At 43.6% G+C, this 22,491-nt stretch overlaps 1 protein-coding gene across 1 annotated transcript; it reads right to left on the reverse strand.

Annotated features, from left to right (window-relative positions):
- Positions 1-11,336: 11,336 nt before the first annotated feature.
- Positions 11,337-14,413, reverse strand: LOC128368601 (methyltransferase-like protein 17, mitochondrial). Its single transcript, XM_053329452.1, has 6 exons — positions 14,266-14,413; positions 14,057-14,125; positions 13,901-13,951; positions 13,710-13,802; positions 12,285-12,481; positions 11,337-11,811 (listed from the first exon to the last, which is right to left on the reverse strand). Exons 1-6 carry the CDS (start codon positions 14,410-14,412, stop codon positions 11,718-11,720), a joined length of 651 nt encoding a protein of 216 aa, XP_053185427.1. The 5' UTR covers position 14,413; the 3' UTR covers positions 11,337-11,717.
- Positions 14,414-22,491: the final 8,078 nt, after the last annotated feature.

Here is a 22,491-nt window from a genome sequence, read left to right on the forward strand (position 1 = left end):
CTATTTCAATTGATTACTTTTCTATTTTTCTATCAAATGTTTTCAACTGTACCAAAATCTTAGTTCAGGTGTTTTTCATGGAATAACTCAGTACTATTTCAGTAAGAGAACAAAGATATTCTGCTTCAGAGGGGGGTCTTATCACAGTTTCAGGGCGTTGCCATTGTTTCAAAAGTCTACAGAATGACTTCTTACTCGCTGAATCATCACTCCAAATTAGGCTAGTGACAATGCCCCCAAAATCTTGACATACCCCAACCGGAGGTAGAACTAAATGCAACATTGTTTTTCCTCATCACTAAGGTCTCCCATATATGAAATGGGTTCTTGGACAAAAATATTGTCCTGCGAAGATGGTTAAATTGATTGTTATATACCTCAAAACTAAAAAAGGGCTAAAACACAACTTGTCTGTATGGGGGCTAAGGCTAACACACATAAACTGATGTAGATTAATGACACAAGCTCTGAGAGCTTTAAGAATTGACATGTATGTAGTCAGGCTGTTGCTGTACCTACTAAAAAAGTAAGGTGTGAATATCATGAAGTGTGTGGGAGATAGAGGCCTTGGAACACACTCCTAAAATAGGTGGATATGAAAAAAATCATATTTGTGCTGAATGTTTACATTTAGTTTGTAACTGCTTTGCCATGGATTGTCATAGAAACACATATGATGCCTTGTTAGAAAGGTGAGGTTGTGCCGAATCCGGCAATACCAAATATGTGAATGTAGCATGCATAATCAGGGTGCAACATCATTCCATGTGGTGTCCCAAATGAAAGAAAGTGAATCATACTCATTGTTCACTGGGTTGGATTACCTATCAGGATCATTGATTACTGTCAATAATCAGGATGGACAGTTGTGCTGTTATCATCGGTTGAAAAGACACAGAAAAGTCATAATTTATCTCATAAAAGTACAGATTTATTTACAATATATACACATTATAAACATGTACATGTACATGAGTTGCATAAATAAGATTTTAGAAAACCTTCCAAGTCATTAGCACAATAAGCTGCAGCGGACGGCCGTGTTGTCTGGAAACAGAACAAACACGCCTTCTCAGACATCCAGACATTGTTTGTCATAGGCTGAAATGGTGACAGAGTATTTTGAGTATTACAGCGGCACTGGTAACCACACTAGTTCCTGTTTCGAACAGTGAATCTTCTCACAGTTTCCTGAAATGTGAGTTTCATGGTTTGGGTTACATGGGTTAGCCCACAAATGTTTTTGTGTGTTAACGCAAACTGAGATAGCTTGCATGCTTGCAATGAACAATCACAATTCCTCTCTACTCAACGTGTTGCACCTTTTTGAGACTTATGTAAAGTTTTTGGCAATAATCCACCAATCACATTTGTGTCTGAGTGTTTTGAGCGTGTGTGTGTTCATGTGTGTGCTGGCTGTCTTTATGGAGAGATGGTGCAATCGAATAAAATTAATATCCTTTTTGTCTGAGTGACATGTGTTGAAGTTTCTTCGCCTTTAATGTTATCGGAAAACGGGTGCATCATTCACCATTCTGGCATCATGCTGTAACCTTCCTGTTCAGCCTAAACAGAAACATGTGAGAACTGCATTAACATTGTCTCTCCATCTCTGCATCTCTCTTTTGTGCTTCGTCTATAATCAGCTCAGCAGCGTGGACCTCACACAGGCTCAAGATAGAGATACCACATCTTGTCTTTGCTGAGGCACATGCTGAATTTTGTCTTTCATATCAGGGATTAAAAGAAACACATGTACACCAGTTGTGTATATAATGTGTGTGTCTGAGTGAGCCAAGGGTCCTGCCGGGCCCTAATGTGTTTTTGCAGACTATGAGGTCGACTAAGATTTATATTCATCTGGCATTTTAACATAATAATACCGCTGTTGCTGGTATTTAAAAATGCCGGGTTTGATTCTTGTGTGGGACGGCTCATGACTCTTCTAGCGACAACTCTTCTGACCAATCAGCAGTCGGCAGTCTGTTGACGTCACATTTTGTATCGGCTCGGCTCGCTTGGAACCTCAGCAGAGCAGGTACTAAAAAAAGTAGCAGGTACCAGATACTATCCCTAGTGGAAACACAAAAAAAAACCGAGTCGAGTTGTGCTGGAACTGTGTAGTGCCACTAGAAACATTGTAATGTTGAAACATAGAAGATGAAAATTTGACTCATTTATACAGCAAGAAATGTTTTCATTATTAGCACAATAAGCTGCAGCGGACGGCCGTGTTGTCTGGAAACAGTCTTCAACAGCTCAGGCTGAACTTCATCATGCAGGTCAGAAAACAACAAACACGCCTTCTCAGACATCCAGACATCGTTTGTCATTGGCTGAAAGGTTGACAGAGTATTTTGCATATTACAGCTGGTAACTGCACTTCCTGTTACAGTGAATCTTCTCACAGTTTCCTGAAATGTGTCTGTCAAGTGTGTGTGCGCGTGTGGGGCAATACCAAATATGGGATGTAGCATACATAATCAGGGTGCAACGTCATTCCATGTGGTGTCCCAAATGAAAGAAAGTGAAACATTGGTATGAGTGTTTTGAGTGTTTTGAGCGTGTGTGTGTTCATGTGTGTATGTGTGCTGGTTGTCTCTTTTGTGCTTCGTCTATACTGTTTGTTTCATTCCCTGATGAGTGAAGAAAGTCCCAAACTCAAAGTTATCTTGTCCAGCTTTAAATCCTTTAGACTAGAGCTCTTATTAATATGCGACTAAAACCTGTTGACAGATCTGTTAAACTCGTTCACAACACGACAAACTACCTCAGCCTTAATGATATAGTTAGGATCACAATCTGTACCAAAAGGGCCGTCAGATCAGAGGCAGATACGCATAACAGTTACGCGCGGCGCATCGGGAGCGCGCACACGCGAGCCTGAAGACGAAAAGTGCAGAGTGGAGAGAGAGAGAGAGCTGACGCTGCCAGTCAGAAGCTGCCAGCCAGAGACTACGTGATTTAATTGATAATTGTGTGCGTGCGTCCATGAGACCTGTAAGTCGTATTATTTATGTTGCTAGTTCACTATCATTTGTTTTCATAAGTTGTTAATTATAGCCACCTAGCTTGGAGCTGCTTGCTACCATGAAAACATGTGGTTGTTAATTGATTAGCTAGGATGTGTAGCTATGTATTTTTCTGTAATAAGTTAGCAAGCGCACTGTTCATGCTAATTAGTTACACTGCTTATAATATGCAGAAAGGTGCGTTTATTACAATTATTAAAGGTGCATTATTTCAATATATTTTGTGTATGTAATGTGGGTCAGATAATATGTTTCTTTCTTTTTCTGGACAGAACCACTCACACAAACTATGCCCATGTTCTGTACTGTTGCTTGAGCTTAATTAAACAGTCAAACTAAAGAAGAGTTGTCAGCATCTGTGTTTTGACGGACACACCTGGGGCGAAGCTAGAGATCAGAATCAGCCAAACAGCAATTTATACAGTCCTTTATTATCACTCAGTAACATTGAGGTCCTTCGAGCCGGATTTCTGACCTTTACTCCAGGATAAGGATGCAACAGTACAGCAGTGGAGCCCGCCCTAAGAGGGATAGACATCCACCACGTCATCTAGATGATTACGAACTGGACTATCCAAGGGGTAAACCACGAAATACACATTACTCAAGCACAGTACCGTATGAACATGGGCATGAAGAGGATGAGTATCATCACCTGGAGGGAGCAGCCAAGATGACCTCTCTCACTCCTCCTAACCACTCACCTTATCACATCCGAGGTAAGAGAGATCAAGAAGAGCAGTATAGCTCCTTCGGCTTTTACCAGGAGCTGGAGACGATAAGGGAGGAGAACACACGGCTTCGTGAAGCTCAGTTGGCCATTCATAGGGATTTCGGGCAGCTTCACTCACTCAGAAAGGACATGAGGTCGCTTGTTGACTCAGTTCGCAGCCTCCAAGAAGCACAGGCAGCAACAGTAAGCCATGCCCCCATAAGGCCCCTCGATCTACAGCCAGGTTCAGGTGAGTGGCCTGACTACATACCCCCACCTGTCCAAGCTCCGCCCTCAGCAGGAGAACAATATGAAGAAGATGAATGGCCAGAACCCCCACCACCATGGCCGGAGCCTGAGGAGCAGCCACAGAGGAATAAGGTGGCACACATCCTGGACCAGGTGATGCATGAGCTCCAGGAAATCAGATTCAATACCCCCTCTGCCACTGCGACCCACAACAGACCGGCAGCGGTGAGTGCTCTTCCTCCAGACAGGGGACATCCATATCAGGTGAATCTGCTCCCTAAGCAGCTGGGTTATGGAGGCCCTCAGCGGCATCCTCCACAGTCCAGCTCCACCCCAATCCAGCGCCAGCCAGGCCTGCAGGCTGATACACCAGCAGCACAATGGGCCCCTCCTCAACCAGCGCTCCCTAGGCCAGGCACACCTGCACCTCAGCTAAGGCCGGCAGAGCCTTCCTACGGACAGTCCTACAGGGACCCCCCTCGAGCAGAGTCATCTTACAGGGGACCCAGGCCCACTGTACCAGACTTCAGCCAGCGAGACCCAAGTCAGTTCGCTCGATTGAAGATTGCGCTAGAGAACCTGTTACCAGCTGATGCAACAGAGCTCTTTAAATATCAGATCTTAACAGACCACCTAAAGCTGGAAGAGGCGTGCCTAGTGGCAGATTCATACCTCCATTCTCCCACTCCGTATTCAGACACCATGGCTGCTCTGAATGAGAAGTTTGGGCAGCCGTACCAGGTCGCATTAAAGAGGATAGACAGTGTTATGACCTCACCTGATGTCTGTCGTGGTGACACCGCCGCCTTCGAGAGGTTCGCCTTACAGGTTCAGTCTCTGGTGGGAATGCTGAAGACTCTGGGTCCTGCAGGTGAGATTGAACTGCGATGTGGATCGCATGTGGCGCGCCTGCTCAGTAAGCTGCCGCTGGAAATGAGATCAGACTTTCGACGCTGTATGTTTCGCAGTCCAGGAACCACATACACACTCCAGGACTTTGCAGATTGGCTCCAGTACGAGACATGGTGTCAAGACTTTGATGGCAATTCACCTAACAAAGGGCAGAAAGGAAACCAGGGACGGAGGTCAGAGGGTCGTTATGTAAATCGTATGACGTCTGTCTTCCATGGGGCTAAGGATGCAGTGGGAAGGGGAATCACCCCCTCCGCCCCTTCAGATAAGAGGAGGCCTAAAGCAAAGGCATATTGTCCTTATTGTGACAATGAAGCCCATTACCTCAATCAGTGCTCAGCCATCCAGAAGCTCACCAAAGCCCAGATCACTGAGTGGATACGGTCCAACAACAAATGCTGGCGCTGCGGAAGGTCCCATCAAGCCGCACAGTGTACCCTTAAGAAGCTCTGTGGCCTCTGCCAAGGCAAGCACTTGCAAGTACTCCATGAAGTTAACAGCAGAGCGCCTAAGGAGGAGTCAGAGACAAGTTGCCTTGTGAACACCTCCACCGAGGTACTCTACCTGGATCGACCAACGGACTGCAACCGTGTGCTGCTGAAAGTGATTAAGGTGATCCTGCGTAACGGTAAGCGCACCATGGACACTTACGCCATACTGGATGATGGGTCCGAGCGCACGATGCTCCTTTCCGCTGCTGCAGAGAAGCTGGGTCTGGAGGGGACGCCAGAAGACCTCGCTCTTCGAACCATCCGTCAGGACGTCCAGATCCTCCGGGGGGCGGCTGTATCATTCAGTGTATCTCCCGCCTCACAGCCCAAGAAGAGATTCTGCATTAACAGAGCCTTTACAGCTGCTCGCTTGGGTTTGTCTGACCACTCCTATCCGGTAGCTAGTCTGCAGAAAAGGTACAGACACCTAGCAGGTCTCTCCCTCCAGCAGTTTGAGAACGCCAGACCACTAATCCTCATTGGTGCGGATCACCCACATCTCATCACCCCCATCGAGCCAGTGAAGTTGGGTCCGCCGGGTGGACCAGCCGCCATCCGGACTAGACTGGGTTGGACGCTGCAGGGCCCGGCACGGCTTGTGGAGCAACAACTACGGCCGCAGCAGTGTCTCCTGACGTCCACAGTCCCTGCCAACACGGAGCTCTTCCGAAATGTTGAGAAGCTGTGGCAGCTCGATATACTGCCATATAGGAAGGAGAAAGTAGTGACCCGGTCTAGACAGGACCAAGAGGCGGTCAATCTACTGGAAATGAAGACCACCCGTGTGGATGTGAACGGAGTCCTGCGCTATGCCACACCACTTCTCCGTAAGAAGGACATGCCACACTTCCATGCCGCCAAGGAGGCAGTCATGCCAAGCCTTCGGAGCACAGAGAGGAGGTTGGCCAAGGATCCAGAGAGGACCACAGATTACAAAGCTGAGATACGGAAGCTGGTCGATGCGGGCTCAGTCCTCAAACTGGAGCCTGATGCACTCAGCGGAGAGGGGGAATCGTGGTACCTCCCGCACCACATGGTGACCCACAATGGAAAAAACCGCATTGTGTTTAACTGCTCGTACCAGTTTAAAGGCCTGAACCTCAACGAGTCTCTCCTGCCCGGACCGACGCTAGGCGCATCACTCCTGGGGGTACTGCTTCGTTTCAGGGAACATCCCGTGGCCATCAGCAGCGACATTAAAGGGATGTTCCACCAGGTTCGCCTCTTACCAGAAGATAGGCCTCTACTGCGGTTTCTGTGGCGTGACATGAGAAGAGACGACCCTCCAGATGTCTTTGAGTGGCAGGTACTACCATTCGGTACGACATGTAGTCCATGCTGCGCGATCTATGCTGTTCAGAAGCACGTTTTGGACCACAGTGAGCCTGGAGACAGTGTCCGGTCCTCAGTGGAACGATGTTTTTACGTGGACAACTGCCTCCAGAGCCTACCAACAATAGTGGAAGCCAGGGAGCTCGTGGACAGGCTGAGGACCCTCCTAGCCTCCGGCGGTTTCGAGCTGCGTCAGTGGGCCAGCAATAACCCCGACGTCGTTGGTCACCTGCCAAAGGAGGCCCGATCAGATAGCCTGGAGCTCTGGCTCACCCAGGATAGTGCAGAGGTCCCTGAATCGACGCTCGGGCTCAGTTGGCACTTCCAGTCAGACAGCCTAGGGTACAAGCAGCGGCCTGTGGAGTGCGAGGTGCCGACCATGCGGAACGTGTATAAAGTCCTGGCAAGCCAGTACGACCCTCTCGGGTACATCTTGCCTTATACAACCAGAGCCAAGGTTCTGGTCCAGCGACTCTGGGACAAGAACAGAGAATGGGATGACCCCCTCCTCCCCCAAGAGCTCCTAGATGCCTGGAACGAGTGGGTAGAGGAACTACATGTCCTACCATCCATCAGCCTGCCAAGGTGCTACACCCCTGAAGCAGTGGACAGTGCCAGCGTCACTCGGGAGGTCCACATATTCTGTGACGCCTCCGAGAAGGCATATGGGGCTGTGGCATACCTGCGGACAGAGGACAGTCAGGGCAACACCTACCTGGCGTTCCTCATGGCCAGATCGAGAGTGGCACCCAAACGTCTCCTGTCCATGCCAAGACTGGAACTGTGCGCAGCGGTGGTAGGAGCGCAGATAGCCACAGTGATTCAGCAGGAGCTCACCCTGAAGATCAGTGGCATCACTCTGTGGACTGATTCCACAACTGTACTGATGTGGTTGCAGTCCGATTCCTGCCGCTTTAAAGTTTTCGTTGGAACAAGGGTGGCTGAAATCCAGGAGCTCACAGATCTCCGGACGTGGCGCTACGTGGATTCAGCAAGGAATCCCGCAGATGATATCACCAGAGGAAAGACCCTGAGAGATCTGGCAGAGCCTAATAGGTGGAGTCAGGGGCCACCATTCCTCCTCCGAGCCCGGGAAGAGTGGCCAGGAAACCCTCCCCTTCCTGCCCAGGAAGAGGTAGCGGAACTCAGGAAGTCGACCTTCTGCGGAGTCACATCTACAGTGGGGGAGCCCCGAACCCAAGACGCAAGTAAGTGCAGCACATGGAGGGAGCTCGTAGAGATGACTGCGAAGGAGCTTCACGGGGCGGCAGATCAGCACAGCGGTCCTACATCTGCAGATTACCAGGAAGCAGAGACCCTCATCTTCCAACGAGCCCAACAGGACAGCTTTCCAGATGAGATGCGCCTTTTGAGAGCTGGTAAGCCTGTTCTGTCTAGTAGCCGCTTACTTACCTTGTCCCCAGAGTTCGACGAGTCAGATAAAGTCATCCGGGTTGGTGGGAGATTACGGAGATCGGCAGAGCTCGACTACGCTACCCTGCATCCTATCGTTCTGGACCCCAGCCACCCTGCCGTCAAACTCCTGATACAGGATTATGACAGCCGTTTGCGTCACCCTGGGCCGGAGCGGGTGTTCGCCGAAATTCGGCGTACTCTGTGGATCCTCAGGGGGCGTGAAGCTATCCGTCGCCAACAGCACACGTGCGCCGAGTGCCATCGGTGGAAGTCCAGACCTGTGGTCCCCAAGATGGCTGACCTACCAACCGCTCGCCTTCGCCTCTTCAAGCCAGTCTTCCACTCCACGGGTATGGACTGCTTTGGGCCGTTCCAGGTGAAGGTGGGCCGTCGACTCGAAAAGAGATGGGGGATCATCTTTAAGTGCCTCACCACGCAGGCCGTGCACTTAGATCTCCTTACCAACATTGACGCCGACTCCTTTTTGATGGCTCTGAGAAGGTTCGTTGCTCGCCGGGGGACCCCAGCAGAGCTATTCTCAGATCAAGGAACGAACTTCCGAGGCGGGGAGAAGGAGCTACGGGAGGCATTTGGAGCACTGTCGCCGGAACTACAACAGAGTCTTGCCAAGCAGAAGATAGCCTTCCATTTCAACCCACCTGCGGCTCCTCACTTTGGAGGAGTGTGGGAGAGGGAGATACGCTCGGTCAAACAGGCACTCTACACGACCGTTGGGGCTCAGGCACAGGCTGAGGAGGTGCTTAGGACGGTGCTAATAGAAGTGGAGGGCCTTCTGAACTCTAAGCCGTTGGGATACGTATCGTCCAGCGTTGCTGATCCGGACCCTGTGACCCCAAGTCTCTTATTGATGGGGCGGCGAGATGGTTCTCTTCCGCAGGTAGTGTATCCAGCTACCGAGCTCTTAAGCAGACGCAGATGGAGACACTCTCAGATCCTGACAGACCATTTCTGGTCAAGTTTCATCAGGTACTACCTCCCTGGTATGCAAGCTCGCCAGAAGTGGCACGCCATCCGAGTCAACCTCGCTGAGGACAAGGTTGTCATGCTGGTAGACCCCCAGCTACCAAGGGCACTCTGGCCTATTGGACGGGTAATCAAGGTGCATACCAGTGCAGATGGTCATGTGAGATCTGCTGACGTGAAGATAAAGGACAAGGTCTACACCAGGCCTGTCGCCCGCCTGGTCATCCTCCCAGCCATACCAGATGATAAAGATCAACCCACACCCTCCCAGGATGATTAGCCTTTCGTTGGTGCAAACAGCTACCGCTGTTTGGGGGCGGCTGTACAAAAGGGCCGTCAGATCAGAGGCAGATACGCATAACAGTTACGCGCGGCGCATCGGGAGCGCGCACACGCGAGCCTGAAGACGAAAAGTGCAGAGTGGAGAGAGAGAGAGAGCTGACGCTGCCAGTCAGAAGCTGCCAGCCAGAGACTACGTGATTTAATTGATAATTGTGTGCGTGCGTCCATGAGACCTGTAAGTCGTATTATTTATGTTGCTAGTTCACTATCATTTGTTTTCATAAGTTGTTAATTATAGCCACCTAGCTTGGAGCTGCTTGCTACCATGAAAACATGTGGTTGTTAATTGATTAGCTAGGATGTGTAGCTATGTATTTTTCTGTAATAAGTTAGCAAGCGCACTGTTCATGCTAATTAGTTACACTGCTTATAATATGCAGAAAGGTGCGTTTATTACAATTATTAAAGGTGCATTATTTCAATATATTTTGTGTATGTAATGTGGGTCAGATAATATGTTTCTTTCTTTTTCTGGACAGAACCACTCACACAAACTATGCCCATGTTCTGTACTGTTGCTTGAGCTTAATTAAACAGTCAAACTAAAGAAGAGTTGTCAGCATCTGTGTTTTGACGGACACACCTGGGGCGAAGCTAGAGATCAGAATCAGCCAAACAGCAATTTATACAGTCCTTTATTATCACTCAGTAACACAATCCAATACACTTTTCTGTTAAAAGCTGAGCGCACTCTGCTGTGCTCTGTCTCACAACACTAATCACTCCGATGTGTACACAGATCCTTGTCTGATCAAAGTCTAGTCCTTCTACTTTTATTTTACATTCCTCTGACCCGCTCCTCTCTGGCTGTTTCTCTGCTCTCCTCCTGCTGTTACTTTGCCATCGCCTCTGGCTCGAGACGCCCCCAACACGACCATAGACCGTAGACGCCGCATTGAATGTGCAGAGGCATGCCTAAAGCTTAATGTTAACGTTGCATGGATTTAACTTCAACATTATGAAAACAAATGTGAATATTACGTTTTTGTGTGTGTGTGACACACACACACACTCACAATGGGACTGAATAATGCCTAAGATTGAATTGAGTTCTCAGATTAAATAAAACGAGAACTAATAAAATATTTTAACAACCAAAGCATTTTCAGATTAGGCAGCAGTTGCAATATGCACTCACAGTGCATATCAAATGTCATACTTACTTTCACATGAATATTAATTTATCAATACTTAATATTTAATGTAATTTAATACGGTGCAATATCATTTCTCTCATTGTCCATTACTAACTGCATTATCACCATTATCAGTCATCTTTGCCAAAATGTAATACATTTATTTAAACTTATGTCTGTAAACACATTGTCTCAAGGCATGCTGGGAACTCAGCCCAACTATCTCCAACACACTATAATATGTATTCAGAAAGTTTTGAGATAATTAAAAAATGTGTTTTGGTTTTTCCATTATCAATCCTTTCTTTCCATTGTGTTTTTATTATTTCCTTCTTGTATGATTAATTTTTTGTATGCATCTCTGTCAGTTTCACCTGCTAATGTGTTTTTAGCAATAGAAGAACATGTGCTTAGTATGACAATAACTCAGAATGGGTTCAAACTAGGCAGCATGTTTGTATGAGAACTTAAAGTAGGGAATGGGTGGAGGCTTCGAGGTCAGACGTCAGTCTTTACAGCAGAGCTGTTTGCCATCCTCTGTGCTCTTAGTAGTGACTCTATCAGTGTTACAGTCTATAGAAAACCGAAAGTCAACAGAAATAACAGAAATAATGCTGACTAAGAATTCAGTGGGAGGCAGTGTGTGCAACCCAGAAGGAAAAGATTCAAATCTCTATTGGGCTCGGGGTAATGGAGGAAACAGTCATGGCAGCAGGGTGGGATAGGGAACAAAAAGGAAGACACTTTTATTCAATACAACCATCCGTAACTCATGGGGCTCCGAAAACAAGTGGGGGGAAAGGAGGATGAGGTCAAGCTATTGAGGCTAAGACTTGGACACTGCAGGGTAAAGAGTGGGCTGGCACTGATCAGGAAGCATCCAGACAGGAAGTGTCAGTGTGGACAGATGGAAACAGTTAAACATGATCTGTCGGACATTGGAGAATCAAAACTGAATATGTCAACCATACTATAGCCAGTGGAGATCTGGAGAAAATGAGAAAAACTGGTCTGCTTCAGACGGGGGTCTTATCAGAGTTTCAGGGCGTTGCCATGGTTTCAATAGTCTACAGAGTGATTTGTGTCTGTTTCTTTCTTCCTCGCTGAATCATCACTCCGAATCACTTTGGATGTCTTCCTCAACTTGCTGAGGTATCGGCAGCTGATCTCCCCAGTCGCTGTTCCGGGCGCAGCGGTACACGTCTCTGAATGAAGACCGGGAAACACAAAAGTCGTGATCAGAAAACACAAAAGTTGGAAAACAGATGGAGATAGTTCAGTGACGGATTTAAGCGTAACAGTAACATGACTACAGATCTGTGTAACGCTCAACAAACAGAAACATGTCGAGTATCAGAAACCACGAATCCAAAGCTGGTGTGATTTTTAACCGTATTGACTTATTCTTTGATTAGATAGTTCCTCTGGTTTATTTTGTTAAATGAAAAAAGGTATTTTATTGGCACCAGTACGAAAATAATCCAATATTCAGCTCAGGATAGAGTCTGAAAAACTGTCACAGGCCAAGTGCTGGTAAGAATTTGACTCAGTTACACACATTTCTTTCTGGAAAGTGATTAATGTTTGCACTTCATGCAAAAATGATACTAAAAGTAGGCTGTATCATTCTGACTTGTGGTTATTAGTTTTTAGTATTTGTGTGTTGCAGGAGCCTCACCTGCTGTGTTTTCGGGCCGTCACCACCAGGTGTTGTATTTGTCCGTCTGGGCAGCACATCCTGCAGTGGACGTGTCTTGTTCTGCGCTGCACCGGAGCTACAATCCTCGCCCAGTCCACGTCGTCTGTCTCTGCCTCTGTCGGGTCTGTCCGAGCCATAATCAGGTAGCTGAACTTCTCCGTCTGACGGTCGTTGTGCTAAAAAAAGAAAAACAAGTCCAGGAGATGCGTCTTTAAAATAGACCTAAAAACTTATCTCTTTACTAAAGCATTTTGCTAAGTGTCTTTTATATGTTCATCGTTTTTTGCTCTGTAGCACTTTGATATTGTTGAAATGTAAAGTGCAATACAAATTAAATTTATTATTATTATTATTATTGAAACACTGTGAATAGACACAAGACGATATTGTAAGTGTTACTTACAGAGTCACATTCAGAATCAGAAAGGTGGAGGAGCTAGGAGCTAAGTGTCGTCTATAAATGCCAGATTCTCACGCATGTAACCGAGGAGCCACATTTTGTGAATCTTAGTTTCAAAGTCTGATTCTTTTTTAGTCTGACTGTCTGCTGACTAATTTATGTAGAAATTGAAAGTACTGAAAGAAAATATGAGGGAGTAGAGAACAGAGAACAAAGAACGATATTGGAGCACACAGATAAATTCCCAGCCTTTTTTTTTGCTGTTTTGTTGAGTTTTGCATCAACGGCTGTGAATTGATCCGCTACGTACTCAAACTGAGAAGAGTCAGCTGCTTTTTTAATAGATGCACAGGGAACCAAACTAAAACTGAAGGACAGTGACACCTGCTGGAGAAAGTTGGTACACACGTTATATTCATGTGAAAAGAATGAACAGTTGTGGGAAGGGGTTACTACTCTCCTAAATAAATTGTTTATAATAATTGTTTAGTAGAGAACATTTCACTAAGTCCCCATCTTTATGTATTCTGGGTGTGTTACCACTCTGACTGGAAGACAAAGGAAACGTTTGGCAACTACAACAGGATGTAGAATAATACTGAGACACTGGAAGTTGTTTAGACAGTGTTGTTTTAAGGAATGGATCAAACGTACAGAGTGATCAAGTCTGGGTCTTTTTTTTGATATTAATAGAGAGGATGTCTGATTAAGTAAGGGGCACATGATGTAAAAGATGCAACCAATTGGTCAACTCATAGGTCAAATGTAAATTATAGATGTAAGGCACTTATTTTGTTTTTTATTGATCTGTTTTCTGGTTTTTAATGTATATGTTTTTATTCAAAAGAGGACAGTGACCATTATATATGTTTGCATTTTTGTATGATGATGATGTTATTTATGTTTATTCTACTGTCTGTCAAACATATTAATAAAAAAAGGGAAAGGATTTAAAGTTATATTCCAAAAATCAAGTCCAATAAATAAGAGAATTTCCGTCTTACCCCCGAGAGAGGCAGAGGATGGTACAGCTGGTTGAAGTTGCAGGGGTTGGTGGTCTCTCTGGTCATCTTCGGACACTTCAGCTCATGCGGACACTAAAAAAAACACAAAATGGTAAAAGAGAAATATAAAAGATGAATGTGACGCTGCTTTTTTAATAAACAATTTTTAACCAGCTGGGATTTAAACGTACCGGCGCGAACACTGAAGCCGGTCTGGTGTCGAGGACGGTCTTCTCTCGTTTCTGGAATTAGAGATTATAAATCATCAATCTGCTTTTAATTAAGTGTTTAAAACTATTCACATGATAGTTTTAATAGGTGCTATCTCCTCTGCTGTATTTAAATACCTTCAGTAAAGTGTCTCTGGCCTCCATAAGCATCTGATGTCCTTCTTTGGTCCCATTTTCCACCAACACCTAGAATAAGAAATATAAAAAGCATCATTAACTAAATTTTCTGTAATTTGGCAGAAGGACAATAATATCATACACTTCACTAAAGATATATTTAAGTATAAGACTTCTATAATTATTGTTAAGTCATTATTTCAACCCACCAGATAGGAGCTTGTTTTCCTCCACAGAGTCATCACCGCCTCTTCTCGCTCCTTCGCATGAGGAAGCTCTGACAGTGTGAACGCTGCGACCACCAAGTCAAACTGCACCTGAGAGAAGAAACACACAACTGTCAGAGCTTCATGCATTTGAGAATTTGAGAGAACAGAAAGGATCCTTATTTCATTGCATGTGGGAATGCCCTCTTATACTCTCTTTTTGGAAGAAAGTGCTGAACTTGTCCAGTCAAATTTTATTCTTTTATTATTTATTATTATTCTTTTATTCTCCATTTTATTCTATTTATTCATTTTTGAGTGTGTTTGTTTTTATTTTATTTATTTTATATTTATTTATCCTTTTTATGTGTTTTTAAATAATTTTTTTTTAACTTTTACTATCTTTTTTTTGTTGTTGTTAATTTTATTTATTCATTTATTTATTCACAGTTAATTGTATTTATTTTTATCTACTGTATTTCTATTTGATTATCATTATTATTGCTATTATAATTACCTGTATGTGCCTTGTTCTGTATTGTTCTCTGTAAAACAAAATGTAATAAACAGATGTTTAAAAAAAAAGAAAAAGTGTGTCTTACTTTAGGAGAGACGGGGAGGAACTGTCGGAAATAGACTTGTTTGATGTGCGGTTCGCCTCTTTCATCATCACCTGCTCGACAAAGAACCAAAACAAGTGTTTAGACGTCCTGATGAAGCAACTGAGAAAAACTCTAAACTAGCAAAGTCAAAATGAAAACAAAGATTTGCACCTTTGAGAAGTTGCTCTGCCAGAACGTTCATCGGCCCCGAGCTGTCCACACACACCATCTCCTTCAGAGAGTCGCCCCAACACGAGTGAGACGCCCTGCAGGAAGAAAACACACAAGAATCAACTTTTACACTCGTCTCGTCATTAATATGAAAACTCTTGTAAACTTGGACCACTGTCGTCAACTAACCAGACGACCGATCCAAGCCCAGAACCAAAATCCAGGAGAGTCTGAGGGGCGAAAGAGGGTTTTCTCTTCTTTATCTGAAATAACAGAAAAAATCATTTAGATCTCCAACACACTTTAATAATTCTCTTCTTTTCCAAGCTTTACTGTTATAAGAGTGGCTAGATGAAGTGACTCACATACCCCTTTTCCACCGAGCTGGAGCTGGTGCTGGTTCGGAGCCAGAGCCTGGCTAAGCACCGGTTCTTTGCTTTTCCACCTCCGAGTCTCAGAACGGTGCCAGAGCAAGCACCAACTCTGTGCTGGTCAAGAACCGATTACATCAGCGGACTGGGAGCGAGGCTAACGTTTATTAGCCGGCTAGTGGGGCTAACGCGGGCTAACGTTTATTAGCCTGCTAGTGGGCTAACGTTTATTAGGCGGCTAGCATAGCATTTACAGAGGGTTAAAGATTTGTTTATTAAAAGTACTATTTTTATCATTTTTTTGCCAGAGCTGTCTTCTTCTTCTTCTTCGTTTCTGGCAGGCTAGATGCCTTACGCCATGTTGCTGCCTCTCACTGATGAATCATGGAAGTTCTTCAAAGGCGCGCACTGGCTACGTTATACAGTGACGTAATAACGTGGCTCCTTGTCGGTGGGAAAAGCAACAGGTTTGTAAGAGGTGCTTGGATTAGCACCAACTGAGCACTGGCTCTAGCACTAGCTCCGAACCAGCACTGGCTCCAGCTCGGTGGAAAAGGGGTAATAGAGGAAAGTCCTGGTATAATCAGTTAAATCAGAAGAAATATCTGAGGCACTAAATTAGGTGATAAATTTAAAAAGCCTTCATCACTATTAGTCATAGTATAAAATATGCCAACATGTTTCAGCCATTAAAGCCTAAAATACAAAATGTTAATGCCTTTAGTCTGCTTCTGTGGCAAGTAATGACATCATCATTATGGACAAGTGTCACATGATTAATGAAGACACGTTAAGTCTCAGTTCAGCGGAGGAAACCACACATTAAAACATTTACATAATATCAAAGCACTTTACCTCGTTTAGAGCTCTCCTCACCGCCGCGTAGCCTCCGGCCAGCCGAGAAGCCATGTACACCACACCTAACTCTTCATCATACCTGGAGAAACAGAGAGTGAGCTGCATGTAGCATCGTCTTCATCACACACAGTCACACAGGAGACTTCATCAGCTGTAGAAACTCCGTCTTTCCACTTCTGGGTTTGTTCAGAGTTTGATTTACTGAAGTGACTCAGCTTTTTATAGCAATATTGTCAGCATGAAAATTCAAAGTGTATAGAATAATAATGTAATAAGTTAAAAAAATGTCAGCACTGGAACAAATAAGACTTGTATCTTGTATCATTGTTAGAAATGTGTATAATTAATTTAGAGCATATCTGAAAACACCCATCATTTGAAAGAAAGTGTAGATAAAAGTCGTTGTTACTTCATGGGAGTCCAGTGATATGTTGTTTTTTTGAGCTCTGAGACGACTTTCCTCTTGATGCGGTCGTCCAGCGCCTGCTCATCGATGTCTGAAATATAAAACACACTTTTATTTATCTTCAGCACACAAACACTTCTATAATATAATTCATGTTAATTTAATATTCATTCTCTACCCACCTCCTCTCTTCTCCATCTCTTTCTCCCAGAGCTTCTTCTCCAGACTCATAGCTTTCTGTCTCAGAGTTGAATCCTCCACCGCTCGTTTCCTGCTCCACAGGAAGTTGGTGAGGCTGAGAACGCGAGCAGGAAGCCGCGACACCTGAGCTTCTGCAGGTGGAGAGATTCACAGCATTGTGACTGATTTCAGGACCTTTAACACCACAGAAACATTTAGTATATGAACTCATGGCTGCAACTAAGGATTGTTTGTGTTAGAAATTGATCTATTGATTATTTGTTTGATTAATCAATGAGTTGTTTGGCCTATGAAATTCAGAAAATGGTAAAAAAAAAAAAAAATGCCAATTACTGTTTTCTGAAGCTCAAAATGCAGCCTGAGATGTGTTGAACTCTCACACATGAGTAAATTAAGCAGAAAATATTCAGTTAAGAAGCTTGAACCAGACAAATTTGGCTTTTCTTTCGAAAATTACTCAAAACAATTAATCAGTTTTCAAAATATTAGTAATTACATTTCTGTCAGTCGAGTACTTGAATTAAACTATATTATACTTGTTGTAAAGCACTTTGAGCTGCATTTCTTATATTAACCACTTAACATACGTTGTTCCGTCTACGGGACGGGACGGATGTTAGGAGGTAGCCACACGTTCTTCTGAATGTTTTAAACACCAACCCTTAAGCATATATACTCATGCCGTACATTGTTGGAAAGCTTAGATTGTTCTGATTCATTCAAGACCACTCACGACTTATATGGTTGCTCACAGCCGTAATAGTATTAGCGATTAGCTCGGCTAGCCACTCAGCTAAGTAAGAAAAGCTATAATGCTACATACCTTCAAAGTCTTCCCTTTATCCACAACGATCATCTTATGACTCAGGACTTTCTGTACAGCTCGCCAAGTATCCATTCTTGTGAAATATGAAATCCGTTTCCATAAAACCGGAATACTTTCCTCAATATGTCCATGAATTTAGTCCAACACGTAACGTAATAACACAAATAACAAACCATACGGTCCGTTTACGTCATTTCCTGACCTGCACGTCCATCTCAGAGTACACGTGACTAGATGTTTACGACCGTGAGCCTCTCCTGCTTCTGACGACACCACACACAAACTAATCGGTGTTTAGGATTAGGCAGTACACGTCTCCAAAGCCAATGAGGACATGTGACCGACATGGCTTTGATTGACTGCTGTTCTAGCCTATGGAAATATTCGGTGAAATGAAGTTGATAACCTTTTAGCCAATAGTCTGAGGTTTCCAACGGTGTATGACACTAAGCTATTCAGTTTGGCTGTCCATAAACAAACTCCAAGCGTAACCGGCGTGCGCCCTGTGCTTAAAAGAGTTGAACCATATATCATTACGCACTCGGCATTTTGGTACAAGGTTGGTTCATCTTCGACTTGACATATGACTTATACCAAAATAAACAGATAGATAGATAGATAGATATGGCCAAACAAAAAAAAATATGGTTATATGTATTAATAATAATAATAATAATAATAATATGGTGTCAGCTTTCATTAGAGACCAAGATTTTGACTGTAGGCAAAGGGGATGTGAAGTTATAGGTGTTTGATTGCGGTTATACAGCTTTGGTAACCATGGTAACCAAGTGTCCATTTGGAGTCTCCAAAAAGGACCTGAGGAAAACGCATGGACATACCTGTTGAAAAATAATTCTGAAAAATTCATCTTTTGGTCTTTTGACTCCAAATTTGGACTGCATGAAGCCAAGACCTGTGGCTGTGGCCTCATTGTGTCTATATCTCGCTGAGAGGTCCCTGAACTGTACACATGTCATTATAAAGGCAAACCTATGGGCGAGTAAACAACCCCATCATTGTAACCTCTGCCACTCTTTGTCAGTAAGTCACAGAATCACACAGACACTTTTACAAGAATCCCGAGAGTGTTTCCTTTCCAATGATACCAGACACATCTCTGAGTCTCAAACTATGTGGGATCTGTGCTGCTCACGTTTAGGCTAACAGCATAAAAAACAGGGGCGTGTGTTAAGTGGTTAATATGAGGCAAAAGGGCAGGGGCTCAAGCACTCCTAGGGCCCTATGTGTGCACGTGCCTGTCGGAGAGGGCTGTGGTCCTCACACAGAGCCAGAAAGTCATACCCAAGAGGACTTTAGAGGCCGGATTTCAGTACAAGTATCCAGACTTGACCTCGGCCCTGAAAGAGATCGTTGGGAGTTTACAGATGTTGAAATAATGTGACTTAAAATTTACTGTAATTATGTTTTCCTGTGTTACAAGAATATAAACGACAATGATCAAATCCATCTACTGGTTGATGATATAAGTCCCAGATTTCTCAGATATTAATGAGTGTTTCATATCATATAAAACCAGTTTCTGAATTGGGTTTTAAAACCTGCAGATGTTTTTTCACTGAAGGTCTTTTCATACTGAGCTTTAAAATAAATCTGAGCACCAGATATACAACAAACAAGGTGTGATGGCATCCTTGCATACATTTAGTATCAAATTGTATAAGCTGACTCAACAAGGACTTAATAGTTTTGAAGTCTATATCAGGGTAGTCCACTTCTCTCGCTGTATGGTGAATCACAGATGTGGATTTTCTTCTGTTTAGGGACGGGTTCACAATTTTTCAAGTCTAAAACAACATTCAGGAGCCAAAAATGAACATTGAAAGAGCTTTTTCTTGCTGTAATCATGCCTGCTGTTCATATTGACCATTAGAAGATCCCTTCATAATGCACTTATAATGTACATGATGGAGGACTAAATCCACTAGAATGTATTTAAATCAAGTAGATATCTTTATCTCCTAAGTTGCAGTCTTTTTAGGGTCAAAGTCCGTTTTTTTGTTACTATACTTCCACCACAGCTCAACAGGGAAACTGTCAAGTCACAAGGAAATGGCAAAAATGTGTCTTTCATATGATCTAAACCTTAGAGCACCACCTTTATGAAGTTAGCTTTTGTATTCTGGTTCTATACCTGATTGAAATCCTGTTTTCTGTTTGCCTGTGTTGTAAATTTCATGTTATCTATTTAAAAAATTAATTAATTAATCACAAATAGCCTTTTTTATTATTATTCATGCTTTATTCATTTTAGTCCAATTCTTAGATGTGTTCAGCTGTACCCATAGACATATACAGTATACGTGAATAAGTGTCTATGGTTGTACCCCCCAAAAACAGCAGAGGGCGCCCTGCTCCTCTCTGATCGTCTCTGCCCTCAAGGACAAAGGTTTCGCCTTAACAGAAAGCTGGAATTATTGTTAAAGGATTGTGAAACACATATACATATATGAAATATAACAGTTGTGCTGTCATCACCGGTTGAAAAAACCCAGAAAAGTCATAACTTATCTTACAGTACAGATGTATTTACATTATATACACATTATAAACTGTACATGAGGAAAGACCATTCATCACATAAATAAGATTTTAGAAAACCTTGCAAGTCATTAGCACAATAAGCTGCAGCGGACGGCCGTGTTGACTAGAAACACTCTTCAACAGCTCAGGCTGAACTTCATCATGCAGGTCAGCTGGCAGCATGAAGCTCGGTGGTCTCTCAAAACTCTCAATAACAAACAAACCGCTGAATCTTTGACTATCAGACAGGCGAACTCCTCGCTCAGATAAAACCGGTGAATGTTGCTTTTAACGAAGCAAGAAGATGAGTCACATGACGATAAATGGAGGCAGACGCACTGCTCAGAAGGTGACTATTCAGATGTCTTTGGAAGTAATTTTTCTAAAACCGTCATTGTTTGTTACTTTTTTGTGGCAAACATGGAGTATCCAGAACAAACGAACAAACATTTACAGCGAAAAATTATTAACAATATTTACATCCACTGACAGAAAAGGGGGATACTTCAGAGTCCTGTTAGTCCTGATGGGTGTCATCAGATGTTGCTCTCCTCTCTCACTCTCATCCTGCTGGGTTCTCCCAAAAGGTCAGAGGTCAGCTTGGATGTGCAGAGAAACATAACTTTCATACCTCCATATGCACTGAGGCCCGTTCCCATTTAATTGATTTACTTGAAGAGGAATGTGATCCAAGCCCAAGTCATGTCTTATCACAATATTTAGTAAAACGACGTCTGAAGGCGAAGTAGAGTCCAGCACAGACAGAGAATCCAGCTGTCAGTCCAACGTAGAGGCCGATCCTTCCCTGAGTCTCTGGTTGTGGTCTCACAGTAGGTTTCTGAGTCTCTGGTTGTGGACTCACAGTAGGTTTCTGAGGTTCTGGCTGATCAACAGCTGCTGTAAAGGACAGAGAAAAGATAATAATTGTACTTTTATTCCACAAATTCTGTTATCCCAACATTCAACTCTCTGACTTGTGACACTTCACACTGTTCATGTCCAAAATTCAAGTCTGGACTGTTTGGGTTTGAACTTGGTGATGTTTGTGTTCACATACAGCATATTGTTAACAATACAATGGCTGCTGAGTGCAACCACACTCAGTCCAGTCTGTACATCACTGATAACATGCATTAAAAAGACTCTCTGAGTTTTACTGAATCATCTTACCAGTGACATTGAGGCGGCATCTGTCAGAGCTCAAACTATTATCCGTGAGCACCTCACACTCGTACCAACCCGAGTCTTCAGTCCTGAGTCTGGATACATGAAGTCTGAGTCGTCCTTCTCTGAGAGCGTCTTTGTCACACTGAACTCGTCCTGCAAACTCTTCATCCTGAGACGCTGGGACCTCAACACCTTTATCTACATGATACAGGACTGAGACCTTGTGATCAGTGATCAGTAGACAGTAGATGTAATGTGAGGATCTGTCAGGGTCGGTTGTAAACGTCCACTCCAGTGTGATGTTGTGGTTCTCCTCTGCCTGATAGGAGCTCTGTGTCACTTTCATTTCAAATGTTCCTGTTGTTGTTCTCAGAGAGGGAAAGCCTTTAAAAATCAGTTAAAGTAAAAAAGGTCATGCTTGATACCAATAATAAATACAATATAAGCAATAATTGAATAGAGATCATCTTCCAAATGTAATGAAGAGTTTCTACTCGCTTCGATAGACTTTTCTCTTTTTGGATGAGGAAGTGAGGAAGTAAACTAACCAGAGACACAGGACATCAGGCTGATGAGCTGAAGGATCCTGTAGATCATCTTCTCCTTGTGAGAGGAGACAGAGGAGAGGAGTCATGAACACATGAGGTCAAAGTTCAGTCATCACAGATGTGAGAAGGAAAATCTACAACATCAAACCTCGATTCTCATATCAGAAACATTGTGGACTACAATCAGAGCGACTGCAGGCCAGTGAAGTCTCTGTGATGTACCTGCATGTGCAAATGGCAATAAAACTCTAATCTAATCGCCAAAATTAAGTCTTACCATTGCTGTGACTGTCCCCATCAAGTAGTTGTAGGTATTAGTATGTTATGTTTTGCATTATATTCTAACATCCTGATGATGTTATAATATTAATATTAATAATATTTTCTCTGTAATAAAAGTGTAAAAAAATCACAACACACCTGTTTGTTAGATTTCAACTATGTAAGTTTTAAGAAGAGAAGTAGTGTTAACATGCAGAAAACACAACTGTGTAGTGAGAGGATTTACTTCAGAGTTGAGTTTTGAAGAAATGAA

The sequence above is a fragment of the Scomber japonicus genome, chromosome 12 (genome assembly GCF_027409825.1).
Source record: "Scomber japonicus isolate fScoJap1 chromosome 12, fScoJap1.pri, whole genome shotgun sequence".
Classification (NCBI taxonomy): Eukaryota; Metazoa; Chordata; class Actinopteri; order Scombriformes; family Scombridae; genus Scomber; species Scomber japonicus.